The 21640-nt window shown below is 28.7% G+C and overlaps 1 protein-coding gene across 1 annotated transcript; it reads right to left on the bottom strand.

The window, feature by feature from the left end:
- Positions 1–299: 299 nt before the first annotated feature.
- LOC129906035 (general odorant-binding protein 99a-like) lies at positions 300–970 on the bottom strand. The gene is made up of 2 exons (XM_055981659.1): positions 855–970; positions 300–791 (listed from the first exon to the last, which is right to left on the bottom strand). Exons 1-2 carry the CDS (start codon positions 888–890, stop codon positions 372–374), a joined length of 456 nt encoding a protein of 151 aa, XP_055837634.1. The 5' UTR covers positions 891–970; the 3' UTR covers positions 300–371.
- Positions 971–21640: the final 20670 nt, after the last annotated feature.

The following is a 21640-nucleotide window of genomic DNA, read 5'->3' as shown; positions in this document are numbered from 1 at the left end:
AGTATTTTGAATAAGATTTGTGGTCTATAGAAACTAAAGAGGGGGATGCGGATTATCTCGTTAAATGGGGAATACTGTGAAAGGACAAAATATTAGATATCAAAGAGTTTATCACCAAGAAAAAAAAAACTTTGTATTAAGGGTTTGAGATAAGATTTCTAGTTGATTGTGATTTTCTTTAATCAAAATTTGAATTTGTGATGAAGGAAAAGAAGTTTTTGTTGTCTTTGTCTATAAATATCATTAATTTGTGTTTCCTCTTCATTTAAATTATTGATGATATTGAAATTGAAAAAGGATTCAAGTAAAAGGACATTATTGTGCTTCAAAATTTATTTATTTACTCTATTCTCTTTTTCACATCTACAAATCTACACATTTTCATCTTGATCTTCATAAAATTTAGCTTTTTTTAAAACTTTAAATAATTTCTCATTATCCTTGAAACACTTAAAACAACGATATGCCCAATCTAATGGATTACTTCCTTCAATATTTTTATCAGCACAGCTCTCAATGTAATCACGAAAGATTTGTTTATTGATATTGTATTTTGTTGTAACTTTATTAGTGGCAATCATCAGTCTATCGACTGAAAATCCATCAGTATCATTCCAAACTTCTACATCACGCAAGATACAAAGAACTATTTCGAACATCTCTTTGGGTGGATATTTCTCATCTTTGGACTTCTCAATAATGTGTTGAGATACATTGAAACGTTCATCGCATGTAATGTGAATTTGTCTCCATTCTTCCATTGTTTTTCGTTTCCATTCTGTTGCTGATGTCTATTTGAAATAAAAATAAAAAAAAATAAAAAATAATGCTTGAAAAAAGTGCATTTAACTTACAAATGCAACTAATGCTAAAATTATATAAATTTTCATTCTTGTGTTGTAATGTTTTTATAATGGTTCGAACTCTAACACAGTCTGATGCAAAGTAAAGTATATTTTTATTAATTTATAAAGCAAACACTTTTTTGAATCATTTTACTATCAAAAAGCTAAAAGGTTATCATTAAATCTATAAGTTTTCTCTTGTAGGTGACTAAAGAGATACGAATAACAAATTGCATATAAAAACAATAGTTTTGTTATTAAAACAGTTTCAGAGCTCAAATTGGTTGCAATAGAAAGAGTTAAATGCAACAATTAATTCAAAATAACTATTAGACATGAGAGAGAAGTTAATGGTAGCCCTTGTTTTTGAAATTGGTGTCTTTTGAAAGTTGTTCCGATTTGTTCCGGAATGTTCAAATTTTTGTTTTTGTTTTTTTTTCAAAAAATATCTTTAATTTTTTGTATTAAAGCCAATAAACCGTTTTTGAGCCCCTTTAAAAAAAAAAATCAATTTTTAATACAGTCGACTCCCTCTAAGTCGAATTTCCCTCTAAGTCGAACTTTTTCACCATTTTTAATGAACGATTTTGAAGAAAAAATATTAAATAAATCCCTCTAACTCGAATTTCCCTCTAACTCGAACCGGTTTTCGAGTCCCGTGAAAAATCCACTTAGAGGGAGTCGACTGTATTTATTCCTATAATTGCTTAAAATTTTTGGACCCTTCCAATATTTTGAATGTTAGGGACCAGAAACAAAAAATTCTAGACTCTTTTTATTTTTTGTTTTAGTTTTTATATTTTTCTTTTTTTTTTAACATTTATAATTTAATCTAATCGTTTTTCCAAAAAAATGAGAACATTAAATTTGTATTTAAAAACTTTTTTCGCATTCTTTAAAAAAAAATACTTAAATTTATGTGTTTTGCAATAGGAGCATCACCTCAAAAATGGACTTTCAAATAGGGGAAGTGCGGGCAAGACCACCCTTTTTAGTGTTTGATTATCTAAAAAACCAATAAAAAACAACATTTAGTTGAAAATTAAGTAAATGGTTTGTAGGAACTCTCATTATGATTAAAATTAAAAAAATACTTAACTGATCAAAAGATAATACTTTAAGAAAAAAACCTCTAACAAAAAACGGTGTTGCCGTCTCATATTGGTTATATGTTTTTACATTTTCAGAAATTTCTATGGGCCCTCCTATTTTTCGAATATAAAAACAAAAACGGCAACTTGGTCCAAGTGGAATATTTAAAAATTTTAAGCCAAACCAAAACATTGCTAAGAAAAAAATATGAGTTAGTGATTTAAAATTAAAAAAAAAATTAGTAAACTCTTATCACATGTCTGTCCCACTTTTGAAAATTTTAAAATAAATAAAAAATAAGAACATGTTGATCCACCGATTTCCTAAAACGTTTTAAAATATCATCTGTTTCAAGAACATTTAAAGCCCCGAAAAATTACAAAAAAAAAACCCACCGCCCCCCAAATTCGAAAATCGTTTATCCAAGAAAATTAACATTGTGTACAATTATTCAAAGCAAATCGCTGCAAACTGTTATTACAATGTACCTAACTAAAAATGTTTATTTTGGAGTCAAAACAAGTTCTTATGATATAAGGAAAAATTTCTTACCCCAATTTTCGAATTATAAAAATTACAAAAAAAAATCTGTGCTAAATATTCCTTTCTTTTGAAATTAGTCCAAGTAAAAACATAAGCATACAAAATGCAGGTGCTTTAAAAATTTTTTTTTTTTTTGGAAAACGGGCTTCTCATGCTCAATTCTCCATTTGACCGAAGCAAAGAATTTGAAATAGTGTTGCATTTTCAAATTGACACTTTTTTTGTAAGACACTGAAACTCACAGCAGTGAGAACTTATTCTTAATTTTTAAGAAAGATTCATTCTCTTATGAATTTGTTCATAAAAAGATTCTTAAATTTAATGAATTTTTACCTTGGCTCATTTGCCATGATTTTTTACATTAATTTAGTGTTTTTCATTATTCATTATTTTTTTTTTTCGAAAAAAAAGACCGGAAAGTCTAAAATCGTTTTGAGTTGTTCAAAACAGATATTTCTTTAAGTTTCGTATTCCATAATATTTTCAATGGTAGTAAGAAAATTATTTGACATCGAAACTAATATTTTATCAGTATAGACTTCAATTTTGATTAAAATTTGTGAGACTTTTGTTGACCACGAGGATCCAATTCCAAAGGACTTTTTCAATATAATTGATTTATTGACCAACAGAAAGTTTGGCTAAACCGATGTTTTTATATATAAAAAATGAGTGATTTTTTGGTAGGTAAATCGCTTTTTTAAGACGAAAGGGGAGTTAATTAATTAGTTTTTAATACTTTTATATTTTGTTGCATACTTAGGGGAATTTTATTATTTTTTTCCTTCAACTAAATATAAATATATTCAGGATTTAGACATCATTGTTGCGATTATATTGATAACGATAATGGTTATATCTTCTTTGTCTAGCCTATTTGTTGATAAAATAAAATAAAAATCTTCACTTGCCTAAAGTACTTTTCACTCTCTATCGTACTCTTTTGTAATAGTATTATGTAAAATATTTTTACACAAAATCACATCACCGTAAATAGTAACGATAACGTCTCCAAAATTTTGTTTCTTCACTTTTTCCGCCTGCGCTAATCTATTATATTATTTCACTTTCGCACATTAGCATTTTATTAATATTTTGTCGTGTGTATATGGCTACGCCATTGCTATGCCACACCATCATGTCACATCTAGATAATAATCATTTCATTAATGGTCCGAAAAAAAAGCCTTCAGCAATTTTCCTTAAACGAACCCATTCAGCTTTGCTTGATTTAAGCTCATGTTCGTATCCTCTTTTACTTAGTCTGTATAATTTTCTCATCCTTGTTACTATTACACGTTTCGTATGAAATTTTTTGGTTTTGGTTTTATGAATTTGTATAAAAGTCTTGTGTTTTTGGGATTTAACCAGAAAACGAATTGTGTAATTTTTTTGTAATGGATTTTGTGTGTGGTTCGGTTCAATTTGTGGAAAATGTCTTTATTACTATGCAAACAAAAAAAAAATATCCTTTTGTCTATTATTATTTTGAATACTTTATAGGGTTGCATCAGTTTGTTTGACGATTTCTTAGAAAATGGAAAAATAGTCCTTTTCCATTGTTTACTTCTTTTTTGAAAATATTTAACTCGAAATTGATTTTTTCGAACACCCACACAATCACAACTTTATTCATAGACAAGGTCAAGATAAAGAAAAAAGTGTGGAAGGATTTCTTTATGTGGCTTGGATTTAAACGAAAAAGCTGGATCAAGGGATTATATTCATAAAGTTTTTGAGACAGAAGGAAATTCTGTCTTCTAAGACATTTTAACAAAGACGCAATAAGGCACGCAGGGAAAAGGTTTAAGGCTTAACAAAATGGACTGTGTCGGTGTCGTTTGTGCGAAAGGATAAGTAGATTTTGACAAGATGGTTAAAGACATCTGGTTGTTAAAGAAAGGTTAAAGAAGTTACATAGATTGAAACAAGCACCTGTGTGTGTTTGTACGGGTTTACATGAGTTATGCAAAGATGATGAAAATATTTTTGGGAAGAATAATATTAACATATTTTAAATATTGACAAAATATGTTAGTACAAGTCTATCCATATAGAAAGATGAGTAGATGAAATATTAATTCATTCAAAATGTTTTTATTTAAATAAAAACAAAACAAAAACAAATAAGTTGATCCCTTATGGTTCAAGGTTTAACCCTAGCTTGAAAAGTAATGCAAAAAAAAAATTAAAAATTCTGCACACTAAATGATTTTTATACCCATTGTTAGACATTTTAATCATCTAAAGTAAAAATATGTATACAATTTTGCCATATAGGTATTACACATGAAGATATAACTAGCAGTTTCTGAATATGATACAGAATCATCAGTGCTTTAATATCTCTATCTAACAATTTGTTTTCATTAAAAAAAAAAAACTTTTTGATTCTTGATAATAGTCTATTTAATAGACCCGAGCTCCAGAGCAAAAATAGAACAAATTCGTTCAAGACTTTTTATTGGCGATTATGATTCCTTGGCATACAAGAATACTCCAGCCAAAAGTGCTACTAAATCCGTTGGTGCATTTCTGAGAAAACGGCAACACTGGTCGGTTTTCAGTTTTTTTGATTTAACTCGAAAACCAAGCCTGACTTTGAAATGGTTCAAAGACACTTTTCATAGCAAATTAAATTTTCTGTCAAGTTAAGATGGTTAATAAATTTTAAAAATTATTTTTGACTAAAATTCTAACCTAAAATCAAAGAAAAAAAAGTTAAAAAATTGACAATTTTATTTTTTCTTACTAAATCAAGGGGCATTTTGTGTATGTAGCCGGGACGTCCAAACTTTGTACTAATGAAATAAAGTAGAGGTAAAATCCTTTGATAATATGCAATTTTAATTTTTTTTTGTCAAGAAACAACTTAAATGTACCTATTCAAAAATTAGCACTTTTTCTAAATTTCTGACTTTTTTAGTTAAAAGCAAGTTTTTAAAACTCGATAAAATCGTATTAATTGGTAACTTTTTGACTTTTAAAGTAAACATACTTCGAAGGATTGATTTAATATAAACTAAATATGGCAAACAAAAAAATTTATTTGCATCCTTATGGCCTTTTGTGCAATTTTGTGTATGTGCATTTTTATAAATACGGGTTGAATGGATGGACGGAGAGCCATTAGCTTTGGTCTATTGCATAGAAGAACATTTAAGACCAACTCTTTTACTGTTTTCAATGGCCTGAAAAACAATTCTTGAAAAATCTGCGACCAACGAAAAGTTTCTCTTGAAAAACGAAAACAATACTCTAATGAGTTTGAAACAAAATAGCTCAGGCAAATTAGTAAATCCAATTGCACTTTTCGCGGGATAAATTTTTTTCATGGAACGTATTTAGGTGAATGTCCTTATAGTAAAAGTGAATTTTTTGGGATGATAAGATATCGGGAACAGCCGCCATCTTGGAAAAGAGGTCGGTGCCGTTTTTATTTTATAACTCCATTTTTACTCATTTAAACCAAAAATGTCCAAGGATAGACTTATTATAAATTAAATTATCTAAAAAATGATATACAAGTGAATTCCGTGAACTGGTTAAATTCAATTTTATAGTCGGTCAAAGTCCAGGTTCTTCTCGCAAGGTTAAGACAATATGACATTTTTCCAAATATCTGAAGAACTTTTTATTTGTTTGGGATTTTCTTAAAGAATGAATTATAGCACTTTTAATTATCGATGAAATGAACCCTTTATTGTTTTTGTAACCATCACATTGCAGAAGCAACCAAACGTCGAAGTCATGATATACGATTTTTTAACTGAACATTTCAATAGTTCAAATAAACAATCAAAAATTAAACACAATAGTCTCGAAAACATAACGGCTTACACGCCTCATATCTTGAGTTATACTTATCGTAATGCTGAGATTGAGGTGTTCATGTTTAGGAAAAATGACAGGGCATCAGTTCTTATATTTAGAATTATAAATAATGTCACTTTAGCTTATTCACATTAATTGGAAAATTCACTTCATTTAAAACCTCGAAAACCATATAAAGGTTAACATTAAAGATTTCAAACTTTGAATTCAATATTTAGACGAATATAGTTAAAAAACTGTTTACTTATATTTTGGTTATGCCTCCATTTCAAAAATTTGCTCGATCTAATAGAAGAAAACTTGTTATTTTCTCACTTTTGACTAGTAGAATGTGAGCTTCGACGTTAGGTGGCTCATACATTATGTTGGTTACAGTTACGAGAAAGGGCTCATTTTATAGATATTTAAAAGTGCTATAATTCATTCTTTAAGAAAATCCCAAACAAATAAAAAGTTCTTCGGATATTTGAAAAAATGTCATATTGTCTTAACCTTGCGAGAAGAACATGGACTTTGACCGACTATAAAATTGAATTTAACTAGTTCACGGAATTCATTTGTATATCATTTTTTAGATAATTTAATTTATAATAAGTCTATCCTTGGACATTTTTGGTTTAAATGAGTAAAAATGGAGTTATAAAATAAAAACGGCACCGACCTCTTTTCCAAGATGGCGGCTGTTCCCGATATCTTATCATCCCAAAAAATTCACTTTTACTATAAGGACATTCACCTAAACACGTTCCATGAAAAAAATTTATCCCGCGAAAAGTGCAATTGGATTTACTAATTTGCCTGAGCTATTTTGTTTCAAACTCATTAGAGTATTGTTTTCGTTTTTCAAGAGAAACTTTTCGTTGGTCGCAGATTTTTCAAGAATTGTTTTTCAGGCCATTGAAAACAGTAAAAGAGTTGGTCTTAAATGTTCTTCTATGCAATAGACCAAAGCTAATGGCTCTCCGTCCATCCATTCAACCCGTATTTATAAAAATGCACATACACAAAATTGCACAAAAGGCCATAAGGATGCAAATAAATTTTTTTGTTTGCCATATTTAGTTTATATTAAATCAATCCTTCGAAGTATGTTTACTTTAAAAGTCAAAAAGTTACCAATTAATACGATTTTATCGAGTTTTAAAAACTTGCTTTTAACTAAAAAAGTCAGAAATTTAGAAAAAGTGCTAATTTTTGAATAGGTACATTTAAGTTGTTTCTTGACAAAAAAAAATTAAAATTGCATATTATCAAAGGATTTTACCTCTACTTTATTTCATTAGTACAAAGTTTGGACGTCCCGGCTACATACACAAAATGCCCCTTGATTTAGTAAGAAAAAATAAAATTGTCAATTTTTTAACTTTTTTTTCTTTGATTTTAGGTTAGAATTTTAGTCAAAAATAATTTTTAAAATTTATTAACCATCTTAACTTGACAGAAAATTTAATTTGCTATGAAAAGTGTCTTTGAACCATTTCAAAGTCAGGTTTGGTTTTCGAGTTAAATCAAAAAAACTGAAAACCGACCAGTGTTGCCGTTTTCTCAGAAATGCACCAACGGATTTAGTAGCACTTTTGGCTGGAGTATTCTTGTATGGCAAGGAATCATAATCAGCAATAAAAACTCTTGAACGAATTTGTTCCATCCAAAAGGGTCTATTCAATAGACTATAATACTTTAGACGTAAAACAAATGTAACAGTATTGCAGGTTTGAATAGTGTACCAGCATTCTTGCTTCGTTTTTGCAATAAGCTCATATTTTTTGTCTTAATCTTTAAAAAAAAAAACACCCTTTCACATAAAAAAAAAAAAACTATAGACCTACTTAGTTCGGAATTTCCATAACAAAGAAAAATTTTTCAATAAAGTTCTCAAGAGCCTAAAATACTATTGATTTTTGGAACTTATCGAGAATTTTCCTTTATTTCCAAAAAAAAAAACGCTCTTTCATTAAAAACCATTATTATTTATAGATTCCTTTTATTGTTACTTTTTTTTTTTACAAACAAAACTTAATATGTATGTCAGCTGAACCTTTAGAAAAAAAAAACAGCCTTTCACCAATGATATTTTTGAAATAATTTATAGGTTCTTTTTTTTCCTGTTTTATCTCAAGCCCTTATCTCGAATTTTATCAGTGTGACGTGTTTTTCTCATAGGTTTCGGTTTTATTTTATCTGTAACAATGAAAATATCAGTACAATTAAATTTAACTTTTCTTTGACATGATTTTTGTATTTTTAAATTTTTATAATTACTACAGTACCGTTTTAAATGATTTAAAATACCGTTTTAAATAATTTTGAATAAATAACGTAATATGCCATTTAATTTAATGCACAAAAAAGGTTTCTTAGAAAAAAAAAATTAAAAAATCTTAGAACCGTTTAAAAAAAATACAACTTTTTAAAAACTTTTCGAAAAAAAAAACAAAAGTTAATAATCCAATAAAAAAAATATTAACCTCAAAAATTAAAGTTTGTTGCTTTAAGTTAAATCCTTGATGCCACAGCTATACCCTAGCTTATGACAAAAATCTTTTTACAAACGGTTCGAAAAATATTTTTTTTTATTTCAAAAGGAGGGTCTTAATTTTAACCAGAAATAACAGTCAACCTTTATTTGCAATAGGTTTCTCTCTGAGAGTTACCACATTACTTTAAATAGTTTCGGTTAAGGTTTGAAATTTATTTTTAAAAATCAAAAATAAAGGTTATCGGTTGAGATTTATTTTTTATTTTTTTAAATATCTCTCAAATAACCTTTAACCGTTTTCGCTGAAAATAAATCAAAAATGGTCAATTCAAAGGAAAATGTCGAATATTACAAGAATGTCTTTATAATGCAAAAATAAATATGAAAAGGATGTTTTTTCTAAGTTTATGTATTAAATAATGTATGAACTAAAAAGACTCTCAAAGTTCCTTGAACCCAAGATTATATCTCTTTTCGTTTAAAGTAAAATCTAAAGACGAAAATGTGTTTTCCACTGTGATTTGAGTCGCTGGGACGACAAGCGTAACCAATGCAATTTCGAATATTTTAGGAGACCGATGTTCTAATATCTAGGTCAAAGCGTTCAGCTTCCAGAAGCGTTTTCGCCCGTCCAACTTCAAACGGCTATATCTCGGAATTTTGAAAAAAAAAATGAAAAAAATGTTTGATGCCAAAAGGTAGCAGGGACTCTAACCTACATTTGGGTACAACTCCCATCCCTGTAGGTGCACGCGTTCTCAAACCGGGAGAACTTAAAGGTAAAAAAAAATGAAGCCAGATTCTGAAAAAATAGGCATGATGTGACGGTTTAACATGGAAGATGATTTTTTAAAAATCTGAAAAGCGTAGGCCCATGACACAATCTATCATTTGGCATCACTGCCAAAAATTGCTCGCAAGCGGTTTAGCTTCCAGGAGCGTTCAAAGATTCGGGGATTTTTCGAAAAAAAATTTTACCCCAACTTTTAAACTCGATTTTCTCGGAATTTTGTAAAAAAAAATCCAAAAACATGATTATACCACTATCGGGTAGCTGAGAATATAAGCTTTCATATGGCACCACTCCCATGTCTCTACGAATAATTGATACATTTGCAGATGAGATTAATTTTTTTTCTCTCAGCGATAAATCTCATAAAAAAATAAAAAATAAAGGTTTCTCTCAGACCTTGACCGAAATTTTTCTTTTTTAAAAATAAAGGTTATTTTATGACCTTTATTGAAAGTGGCGATAAATAAGAGTTATTAAGGAACCTTTCAAAAGGTTGAGATTTATTTCTGATCTCTGATTTTAACATAACACACTAATAAAATTAAATCTAAAATTAAATTGCCCTCCGAAACAAGTATGCAATTTCGATTGATATATTAAGATGCATTTTTAGAAAAAAAAATTTCAAATTTTTTTTAAAAATCAAAAATTATTTTTTTCTAAATTTTATTTTGGGCTTATATTTAAATTTTATAAATGCTTCTTCACAAAAAGTTTCGTTGAAATCGAATAAGTAGTTTCGGAGATAATCGGATTTGAAAAAAAAAAAAACGGTTCTATGGCAGGAACCGTTAATAATGATTTTCAAAAAAAAATGAAAGATAGACCTTAGCTTAAAACTAACATTTGAATTTTTTAAACAAAATCGTTAGAGCCGTTTTCGAGATATTTCAATTTTACTAAAATCGGTATATGACAAGTACCGTTATTTTTGGTCCAAAAAAATTAATTCCAAAAACCCCTCTGGAGAGTCGCCAAATAACGCTACATACCAAGTTTGACATTAATCAGTCCATCCTTTTAGGCTGTAGCTTCTTATACAGACAGACAGACAGACAGATAGACGGACTTCCGGGACCCACTTTTTTGGCATTGTCTACCATCGTTATGTCATGGAAAAATGTTATCTCAACTTTTTTTTGTACGAATGCATAACTTGATATATAGTAGGTAGGTACCTATATCGCAAGTAAAAATTAGGGAACATTATTAGCTCTTGATTAAAATACATAAAATCTGCTTTAATTAATGAAACACCGTTTTTAATGAATTTGATCGTAAAACGAAGAAATGGAACAAAAACCAAAAAATGGTTCTATGGCAGGTACCGTTAGATAATAACGGTTCAAAAAATATTTTTTTTTTTCAAAAGTTGGATCTTATTTTAACATAACACACTAAAGTTTTCATCAAAATCCTTAGAGTCGTTTAAAAAAAAAAAATAAAAAAATTTCTATTTTCGTTATGGCAGGTATCTATTTGTCGTTTTGCTTCGAAGAAAAAAATTTTAGTTCCCCCTCTAGGGAATCACCCAAAATTATTATTTCTATCAAGATTTAAGAAAATTGCTTTATTAGTTTAGGCTGAAGCAGTCGGAAACAGTCGGAAAGACACACAGACAAAATTTCGAAACCTACTTTTTTGGCATTCTCCTATCCTATAGCAATTAAAAAAGTCGGCGGTTTTTTTTGTATTTTTCATAATAATATTCATAAGTGTGTCAAATTTCATTAATTTTCATCAAGAAATTGTCATGCAAATGATTTTAGTGGTATTTATGTACTTATGAACGAATGTATGTAATAATCTCATCTTCATCGTAATTTCACAAAAAAGTATTGTTGGAATTTTTTTTTGTTTAAGTGAACATTATTTAGGTAATGCATTTTAATTTATTACATCTAAGAATAGCCTTTGGTTATATGCCACCTTCCTAAAACAAGCAAACTATTCCTCATAAAAAATAAATAAGCCAACACAATCTTTAGGTCAAGTAAATAGTTAATAAAATTGATTTCTTATTTTTTTTTTTCTTACCTAATAAATTCACAAACTAATTTAATCAAATTCAATCAATCACCAATTCCAATTGTTAGTATAGCTATTCTCTTAATTTATCTATATACAACACAAGTGGAATGTGAATTTTTATATTCACTCTTAATCAATTGCTTTCAATTTCAATTTTCAATCATGAGAACAAAAATATTTCCAACTGTTGTAGGTATTTGTATGTGTTTTATTTCCCATAGCTATAAGTCTAGTTCACTAAACACACACCAAATGGCTTCACGTTATATTGATTTCTTGTTACAGAGCTTACAAGTTTATATTGACTTTAATCAATTAAATTTAATCCAAATAGATTGTGTATCTTAACAACAGATCAATCAATTGGTCACTTACAGCTAAGCTAAAGTCATAGTATACAAGGGGTTATAATATAGTTGAAAATAAATAAAAGAATCCTTTAAGGGATATGTGTGTTGTGGCTCTCTGTGGGTGGACAGGACAGTGGGTGTCTGTATATTGACATGAACTATAATACACTACTTGTGTAGGAGTTAGGTATTATAAATCGATTAAAAGGAAATAGAGTGATATATTATTTTACACAATGAAGCAAAAAAAAAAAAAAAGTGCACAGTGTAATCGCATTTGTACGTTTACTTACAAATAAATGTATTTTTAAAAATTTCTGAGGTATTTGACGATTTTTGGTGGAAAAATGGTAGAATATAAAAAAAAAAACAAAATCGTTATCTGTTAAGTCGGTTATAACGTCATATGAAAATGAAAAATTGCATACTTTTTTGATTTGAATTATTATAATCACTGAATTATCTTTATTTCGTAGAATACAAAGGAGTTAATTTCAAATTACAATTTTTACAGTGTTATTGAAAAAATGAATAACTTTTTATAGGCAATTAAAAAAAAAAATAAGGAGAACAAAAATCAACCTGTATTTTTTACTTTTATCATTTCATCAATTTCTTGTATAAAGAGTTGACAAAAAACCTATACCATCTTATAGCGTTTTTTATGAAATCACTAATTTTTCATGGAAAAAGCGAAAAAAAAAAACAAATGTTTTTATTTTTCTTCACAGGACGTTTGTCAATGTTTTTACATAACAGCTTACTCTAAATTTTATATCATCGAAAAGCTTTTTATTTAAGCTAAAAATATTGATCTAAATCATGTTTCTACAACATCTACAAAATGAGTTGGATGTTTTTGAATTCAATCAGTTTTCATAAAAAAAAGCAAACAAAAAAATGTAGTTTTCTTCAACGTCTACATTATTATTTTTTTTTAAGCCAAAAGTGTTCAAATTAAAGACTGAAATTACGGTAGGTATACTTCCTCAATTTTTTTGTTGTAATTTTTGAACTTAAAATGTATGTACTGTTATTACTCCAGTCAAAGCGTCATTTGACCTTGCGATGAGAGGCACTGTCTGTTTTTATTTCATGGATCGATAGGGGTATATTTAAAAGGCTAAACCCCAATTTCTCACCACCTGATCATTCTTTTTAGCGGAGTTATTCACAAAAATGCATTTTTTGGGATATTTTACTTCTAAGCTAATATCTTTGCTCCAGGTTATCGTAGACCAAAAAATAAACATACATTCTCTTCCTTATAATATTTTCTATCGTTGTATGTAATTTCATTGTATTTGAGTGAGTAAATATAAAATGGCAACCATTTAAAGTCAAATTCTTGTTGTTAAAAAACACATTTTTGTCATTATTTCGAAAAAAGCTTATATCATGATTGACATTTTTCCAACCTATTTTGTAGCCCTGTTCATGTCCTGCATTTTACAGAAAAAATCAGCTCTGTATCACCAAAGATGGCCGAGCTATTGATAAATGAACGCATGCAAAACCGGTGCGAAAACACCCAAAAATATCGTTTTTTGGGAATAACTCGACTTCAGAATGTCCTACGGCAAAAAATAAAGCAATGAATTGTTCGTTACAACATTTTCTATCAATTTAGTGCACAATCTTTTTGTTGAAACAAATAAAAAATAAGTAATATTAAGTCAAAGTCGTTTTTTTGTTTAGCAAACTCTTGCCTTATTATTTTGCAAACGGTGAGAGTATTGGCTAAGAAAATAAAATATTATTGTAGTCCTTTAAATTATCTACAATTTAAAAAAAAATTTAGCTTTCTACGACCCACGGGAGCCGAGCTATTATAATTTTAAGAAAGCATTAATCCGTACGAAAATTCAAAAAAATTTCCCTTGTTTATGATTCGAATACTAGTTCTCAGTGAGAGGGGTTGTTTTCATTGTTTCTTGTTATAAAAGAATTTGTCTTATGTTTTTTCGTTGGTCATTTGGACCTTTTTTAAAAAATTAATTACTCGGCTCGTGTGGGTCATAGAGAGCTAAATTTCTTAGCCAATACTCGCACCGTTTGCAAAATAATAAGGCGAGAGTTTGCTAAACAAAAAAAACGACTTTGACTTAATATTACTTATTTTTTATTTGTTTCAACAAAAAGATTGTGCACTAAATTGATAGAAAATGTTGTAATGAACAATTCATTGCTTTATTTTTTGCCGTAGGACATTCTGAAGTCGAGTTATTCCCAAAAAACTATATTTTTGGGTGTTTTCGCACCGGTTTTGCATGCGTTCATTTATCAATAGCTCGGCTATCTTTGGTGATACAGAGCTGATTTTTTCTGTAAAATGCAGGACATGAACAGGGCTACAAAATAGGTTGGAAAAATGTCAATCATGATATAAGCTTTTTTCGAAATAATGACAAAAATGTGTTTTTTAACAACAAGAATTTGACTTTAAATGGTTGCCATTTTATATTTACTCACTCAAATACAATGAAATTACATACAACGATAGAAAATATTATAAGGAAGAGAATGTATGTTTATTTTTTGGTCTACGATAATCTGGAGCAAAGATATTAGCTTAGAAGTAAAATATCCCAAAAAATGCATTTTTGTGAATAACTCCGCTAAAAAGAATGATCAGGTGGTGAGAAATTGGGTTTAAGCCTTTTAAATATACCCCTATCGATCCATGAAATAAAAACTGACAGTGCCTCTCATCGCAAGGTGAGGCCCTTTTTTCCGACGCTTTGACTGGAGTATATGTGTGATATATCAAATGAAAGGCTATATTATTTCCTTGCGAAATAAAGTTTAATCAATCTTATCAAACTAATAGTTAAAAAGATATTACGTGTTAAAGTAAGGAATATCTTTTTATCGTTATCTCAGAATTGTGACTCTGCAACTAATTCAATTTTTGTACAAATATAGTCCTGCTTATTTATATCTTTCCTATAAATTTCTTTTATCTATCTGTCAAAATTAAAAAGATATTAAAAAAAAACTGTTGAAAATGGTAAAAAAAAATTGTATTCGCTCAAAAATCATTTGAAAAATCAAATTTTTATTCTATTCTTTTCTTATAATGCTTTAAAAAATTCCTAAAAATTAAAAACCACTCCAAAATACCTCTAAAAAAAGGTGTTTTTCAAATTTCTGTAAAAAAAAATTCCCTGACTTTGTCGAAGGTTGACCTCCTAATTTTGCTTTAGAAAACCATTCCAAACTCAGCATTAAACTTTTATAGAATTTTTTCAAAACCTATCATTTTCTTCCAACAAATTTATCTACTACTTAAAAAATTTTTTGAAATTTTTTAATAGCCTGTTCACTTTGAATCAAAATTTGTTACCAGGCTTTGATCCGAAGAGACAATACATTTTCTCAGAACTTAAATCAATAGTTTATTTTTCAATTTTTTGAAGACGACTGCTCTAAAACGTATAAGAATTACTTCTGCTGCCTTCTCATTTAGCCTTTTTTTGGTTTACTTTTGCCAAAGAAAACTTTTATTTCCCTAAACAAATAACAATTACTATTCCGAATGAAACCATTTCTTGCCTCGGCAGATGCGAATATTCACATCAATGGAATACCAGACATAGAGGAAGAGATTAACAAAGTAAATTTTTCAAGACCGAGTTTATACCTTTGTGATATCTGTTCAAAGAAGTACAAACCACTTGAAAAAGATAGAGCTTAGTACAACATTAAATTGCTTAAGGCCTCCTATGTCCCAAAGGATCAAAGGATAGAAAATTAAACTAAACACATTGGTTTGCCTATTCTAATCATTTGGAGCGAGTGAAAGAAGTACAACATCTTCACATTCTCAGACACTTGAACAATTTCATTTTCGTTCCATTTTCGTTCCATTTTCGTCTGTGGTAACAACACCCAGGACATTGTTTTGGTATTAAGGAACATATGAGACTTTCATATAATCTGGTCAGTTTTTTTTTTTTTTTTTGGGAAAATGATGGCTTTTGGGAATAATAAAAAAAATAAACAATAAAAGAAAATAAACAAAATGGAAATCTCTTGTAAATTAAATTCAAAAAAGAACTAATGATTAAAAGTTGTACACTGAAAAAAATTAAAAATAGTTTTTTTTTTCTTCATCATTTTAGATTCTTGGAAATTTTCTACCACATTCTTATAACTTTTTGAGCTCTTTAATCTGAATTTCAGGAAATCTCTTACCTTTTATCTTCATGAAGATGTTTGTGACCAGATATTTTTTCGAGTGCATAAAAACGTAACCTACTTGAAATTCCACAATTTACCTAACCAAACCATCAGAAGTAAAAGTAGAAATAATTTTTTTTTTTTTATATTCGTCCTGTTTACCAGGACTTTGTCAAAGGCCATTGAATTGTGACAGAACAACTAAAGGAATGAGATGTAAAATAGAGAAAAAAAACCCACACACACATAATACTACACACATTATACATAATTATGTAGGTGAAGATATAGGCTAAAGGATCTTCCTTTTGACAAAATGAATTTATCTTTCTGTGATGATGCGATGATGATGATAAGTCATTAAATGAAATTTTTTGTATTTCTTTTGGAACGATTACAGAATGTCCTTGAAGGGGAAATAATTCAAAGGAAAAAAATCTTATAAAGAGAAGGTGCAGGCAGTTTTCACTTTACTAAACACACACAGTCTTCAGTGTTATGTCTTTGGACGAGCAAAAAAAAAAAAAGAGAAGAAGAGAAAAAAAAAATAAACTTTTGAATTATTCAAGAACCTCTTAACAATACGTTTGTAATGTTTATGTTGGGTTATTGTGGTAAGGCCTTAAATAATAATGTCCTTCACAAGAAAAGTTGTTTTTTTTTTTGTTTGTGTTCACTTTAGTTATTTTTTTGTTGAGTCAACATAAAAACTTATTAGAGCGGGTGGTTAAATGATGTAGAGGTATAATTTGACATTTTCACGTAGACATTTGGGGTTTTGACTTGGAAAAATGGCTGTACACGAAATTTTGCTTTTATGGCTATTTAGAGTTTTGGTAAAAAAAAAATTAAGTTAGTAAGTAGGTATCATAAAACATTTTTAAACAAAATATTTAAATTTTGTTTTTTAATTAGGTATTGTCTTAAATAATAAACAAAAACTTCTTATTAAAAAAAAAAAACTTATGGTGTATTTATGATAAGTTCGAAAACGAAGCAAATTTTTAAATCTTAAATGATAAGCTTTTCAACAGTATACAATTTATTGTAAGTTGTTAAATAAAATAATGGATAAATCGAGATGGAAGAAAAAAAATATTGTTTATTTTTTGGTAAAAATTGATTGCATTAAAAAAATTCAAGCATTTTTTCTAGATACCGTACAAACATAATTAAGGTAAATATTGAAAGCTAAAATAAAAATCTTTCAGATGATATAAAATTTACTACAGGTTGTCATGTTAAAATATTGACAAAATGATGTGTAAAGAAAAAAACGTTAACTTTTTTCGCTTTTTTTAACAAAAATGTGCGATTTTTTTTTAAATTAGTTATTCTTATTACAACTGATCTGTCAGCGCACCAACAGCTAGTTGTAGTCCTTCGTACAGACCAACGAACCGTATGACAAAATCCAGTTTCTTGGGCTTCTTCGTCATCGTTATGTTGGTTTTGGTTAAAACCAAAACACTTAACCATTACCACTACCTACTCGTAAAACCAGTAAAACCTCAGACAAACGATGCGCTCTTCTCGCAGTCATGGCAAGTTAATCCACCACATAAAAAAATGCTTCATTACAAAAACGTAAACAAGTCTGGGTATAAAATTAAACTATAGTAAAAATAAATAATAACTTGTTGGCACGAGCATTAAATTTTACTATAACTTTCAAGCTCCTAGGTAAGCAGATATTTCTGCGAATTTAATCAATTCAATATTATTTTGATTGTGCATTTAAATACCAATTATAATTATGGTAACCGAATATATTGAATCGGAATAGTTAAGGCGTTCAAAAAAACTTCAAATAAATTTTACAAGTCTTGGCAAAGTTATATTGGACAAATTGACTGAAAGTTGTTTAACAAATCCTCATAGAGTTTTGGAAGTTTATCATGAAAATGGATCAAAATTGACATTTGAAGATGCACGCTGTCAAACAATTACCGTTGCTCAGAATTTGTTAAAAATTGGTGTCAAAGAAGGTGATAGGTACTGTTATTTTGTTTTCTAGACCAAACATAAAAATAACTCCAATAACGTTTGCTTGTTACTTAATTGGAGTGGCAGTGAATTTCTTTGATATTAATCTTGAGCAGGGTAAGTTGTCAAAATGTCCTGATTTTTGGAAAAAGTTTTTTGCACATTTTCGACATTTTTTCAGATGTTGTCAATTATTCTTTTGAAAAAGTGGATCCTACAGTTATAATATTCGAAGAAGAATTCAAAACCAAAATTTTGAAAACCATTGAGTGTGTGAACCCATCCACTGTTTATAAATTTGGAGTTAAGGTTACTTGAGCTTTAAAATTGCATCCAAGCTTAAGCTTGTCTTGAGCTGTAATTGCCAGCCTTCTTCTGTAGATGAAGTGTTGTTTAAGTCCACTGAAGACATTGAAAGCTTTCATGCGCCAGAAATTAGCAATTTGTTGTTAATGAGCATTTGATACCCTTTGCCAAGAAGATTTTTCCGAACTGTAAGGTGATTAAATGCTATGGAATGACAGAACTTCCAGGAATGGTTGTCTGATGAGATGGAAAGTCAATCGAATTTGAATGGAGGTGTTTTGAAGGATGAGCTCTTGGTAAAAATCATTGACAAAGATGGAAAGCCATTGGGTTCAAATGAAAAAGGACGACTTTTATTCAATTCCGAAGTTCCAATTCTGGGCTATTTAAAAAATGAAAATGCCAATGAATTGGCTTTTTGTGGGTGAAGAAGGATGGTTTGATACAAAAGATTATGCATTTATGGATGACAATAAACTTTTGAACTTGGTGACACGATCGAAATTTTTACTTCGATCTTCTGGAAGAACGGTAAGAAGGCTTTCTTTAAAAAACGAGTCTTTAAAATAACATTTTTTTAGATTGTTCCAAGTGATATAGAGAAAGTGTTTTGAAAAGTGCATTAATTGGACATTCAGATCCTATGAAGTTGAGCGCTGATATTGGTACAGTATTTGTTGTATTGAAAAGTCGTCTTAATAGTTTTTAAGAGTGATTCCGAAAATGCCTCTGAAGAGTTGTTCGACAATAAATCGAAAAGTTTTAAAAGAAATAGCTGCTACAGAAATGTCAGAGAAATATTCATTACTCACATTTTACACATTTTAGTATACACCTACCTCAAAAATCACAAAAAATATTTTTTTTTTATTCAGTGTAAAAATTGTTAGTTTTGCACTGTGGTTCGTTTGCATAGCGTTAGCCCAGGATAGCCCAGTTTTTATTTTCGCTATCCTATGCTTAGTTTAAAAATTATGGTAGCATAAGTTTTTATGTGGAGATCTGTTGCCTATGACCACTGACCAGTCACCAGTGTGGAAAGTACCGTTTGAAATTTTGACATGGTTAGCTTTAAAAAATTCATCGTAGAAATATGATTGAACAGTCATATGAAAGGTGAAATAATAAGTTTTTTTATGATATAAAATTCAATATAGGTTGTCAAGGAAAAAATTGATTTAATGGCGTGAGAAGAAAAAAAAGATTGATATTTTTTTTTTATGAAAACTGATTGGGTTAAAAAAAATTCTAGCTCTTTTTGTAGACGTCGCACAGACATGAACCATATAAATATTTTGAGCTAAAATAAAAGGCTTTCAGATGGTGTTATAGGTCATTATATAAAAAAAATGGATTTTTGGGTGATGGAAGTGAATTTTTCCCTTTTTTTTATAAGAAATGAAAATGATTGTTTTTAATGAATTGTTTTAATACTTTTTGGGCATTGTACAAATTTAAAAATGGTTTTATTCTTTAAAAAAAAATATTTTTAGATCATTTTTCTTAACAAAAATTTTCTTTAAAAATTAATATACTTTGCTGAAGTAAAAATATACTTAAATTCTTATTCTCAGAATTGGTGTGGCATATTTTTGAAACAGTTCAAAATCTACTTAAAAAATTATGTAACGTAACAGACCATGTCGAAACCATTTTAAATTAAATAACAAGGATCACCATTGTTCTATTTTAATAGAAAATGTTACTAATTTCAGTTAAAAATATATAAAACACATCAAAAATATTCAATTAAAGGATTTTCAGTGAAATTTGTGATAAAATATGAGTAACAAATGTAACGTAACAGTCCGCCTTTAGGTTCATATAGGGTTCATTGAACCATTATACTCCTTTCTTTCTGTGAATATAATTCAAAATTTTTCGTCTGAAAACATCCTTAACCGAAATCATTACATTCAACTAGTGTTACCAAATTAAGCATTATTAGCATTTAACTTTATTTCTCTACTCACCATTGACTGAATGAATAGTGTCAATTAAACTCAGTAATCAACTAACCAAATAAATTCTATTGACCAATCCTTTTATTTTTCTTTTTTCTTTTTAATTTAATTTAACATTTGCATGTCCTGGATGGTGGAAATTACAAGCAAACTTTGTGAGAAAAGGACGAACGATTAAACGAAAAAAAAGGCAATTTCATTTCTCGTTATATATTACGAGTCTACTTTATACCATCACCATCATATAAGAGACTATAGTCATAAAAATCGATTGAATGCATAGATTGACAGGCTTAAATGGATGGCAAATGATTTGGAGAAATAAATGGTGTTGAAGGATATAACCGATATAAAAATCGATGGCAATTTGTTTTGCGCTGGTTTTTGGTCGGTTCCTTTTTATTCGTTCTATAGTCATTTATTTTATTTATTTATTTTTTATTTTTTTTTTTTAATTCCAATTATTATCAGGAAAAAATATTATTGATTATGAGAGCTGACTAGACACAATTTTATGATAACAGCAACATTTTGATTCATTGTTATGTTTGCAGTCTTTATTATTTTTTTTTTTTTTTATTTTTTTTTTTTTTCTTGCGAATTATTATGAACAACAGAGGACATAAATATTGTTCACAAAATAAGTTATAGGCTCTTTCGAATAAGTATTCGATTATTGGAGCAGAACATTGAAGACATATTACTTTGTCAGTTTTTTATTGGAAAAACAAAATAAATGTAAGCCGTTGAGAGTAATTTTTCATTTTTGTATGCTTAGACTTAAAAAGGAGACAGTTTTATTAATCATCTTTTTCGGATTTTTTCGAAAATCTGTCCGAAAAAAATTTGGGTTTCATTCATGAATAGAGCTTGAAAAAACCTCTCTTTTGATGGCTCACTCGATGGATTTGGAGGAAATTTTTTTAAATGAATTTTTTTCGGCAAAGGGTTAGCCTTGGATTTTTTTCGAAAATCTGACCAAAAGAAGTTTTTGGGTCTTTTTATGAAAAGAGCTTGAAAAGACCTTTCTTTTGATGGCACACTCGTTGGATTTGGAGGAAATTTTTTAAAATGCATTTTTTTCGGCAAGAGGTTGTTAGCCTTGGACTTTTTTCGAAAATCTGACCAAAAGAAGTTTTTGGGTCTTTTTATGACTAGAGCTTGAATAGACCTTTGTTTTGATGGCTCACTCGATGGATTTGGAGAAAATTTTTTAAAATGCATTTTTTTGGATT

The sequence above is a fragment of the Episyrphus balteatus genome, chromosome 1 (assembly GCF_945859705.1).
Source record: "Episyrphus balteatus chromosome 1, idEpiBalt1.1, whole genome shotgun sequence".
Taxonomy (NCBI): domain Eukaryota; kingdom Metazoa; phylum Arthropoda; class Insecta; order Diptera; family Syrphidae; genus Episyrphus; species Episyrphus balteatus.
This window is presented reverse-complemented; position numbering and strand designations above follow the sequence as displayed.

Excerpts from the sequence above, each read along its gene's own strand:
- LOC129906035 (XM_055981659.1), bottom strand. The coding sequence starts at position 890 with ATGAAAATTTATATAATTTTAGCATTAGTTGCATTT. Across the intron at positions 792-854 it reads TTTTAGCATTAGTTGCATTT|ACATCAGCAACAGAATGGAA; the intron begins GTAAGTTAAATG and ends TATTTCAAATAG.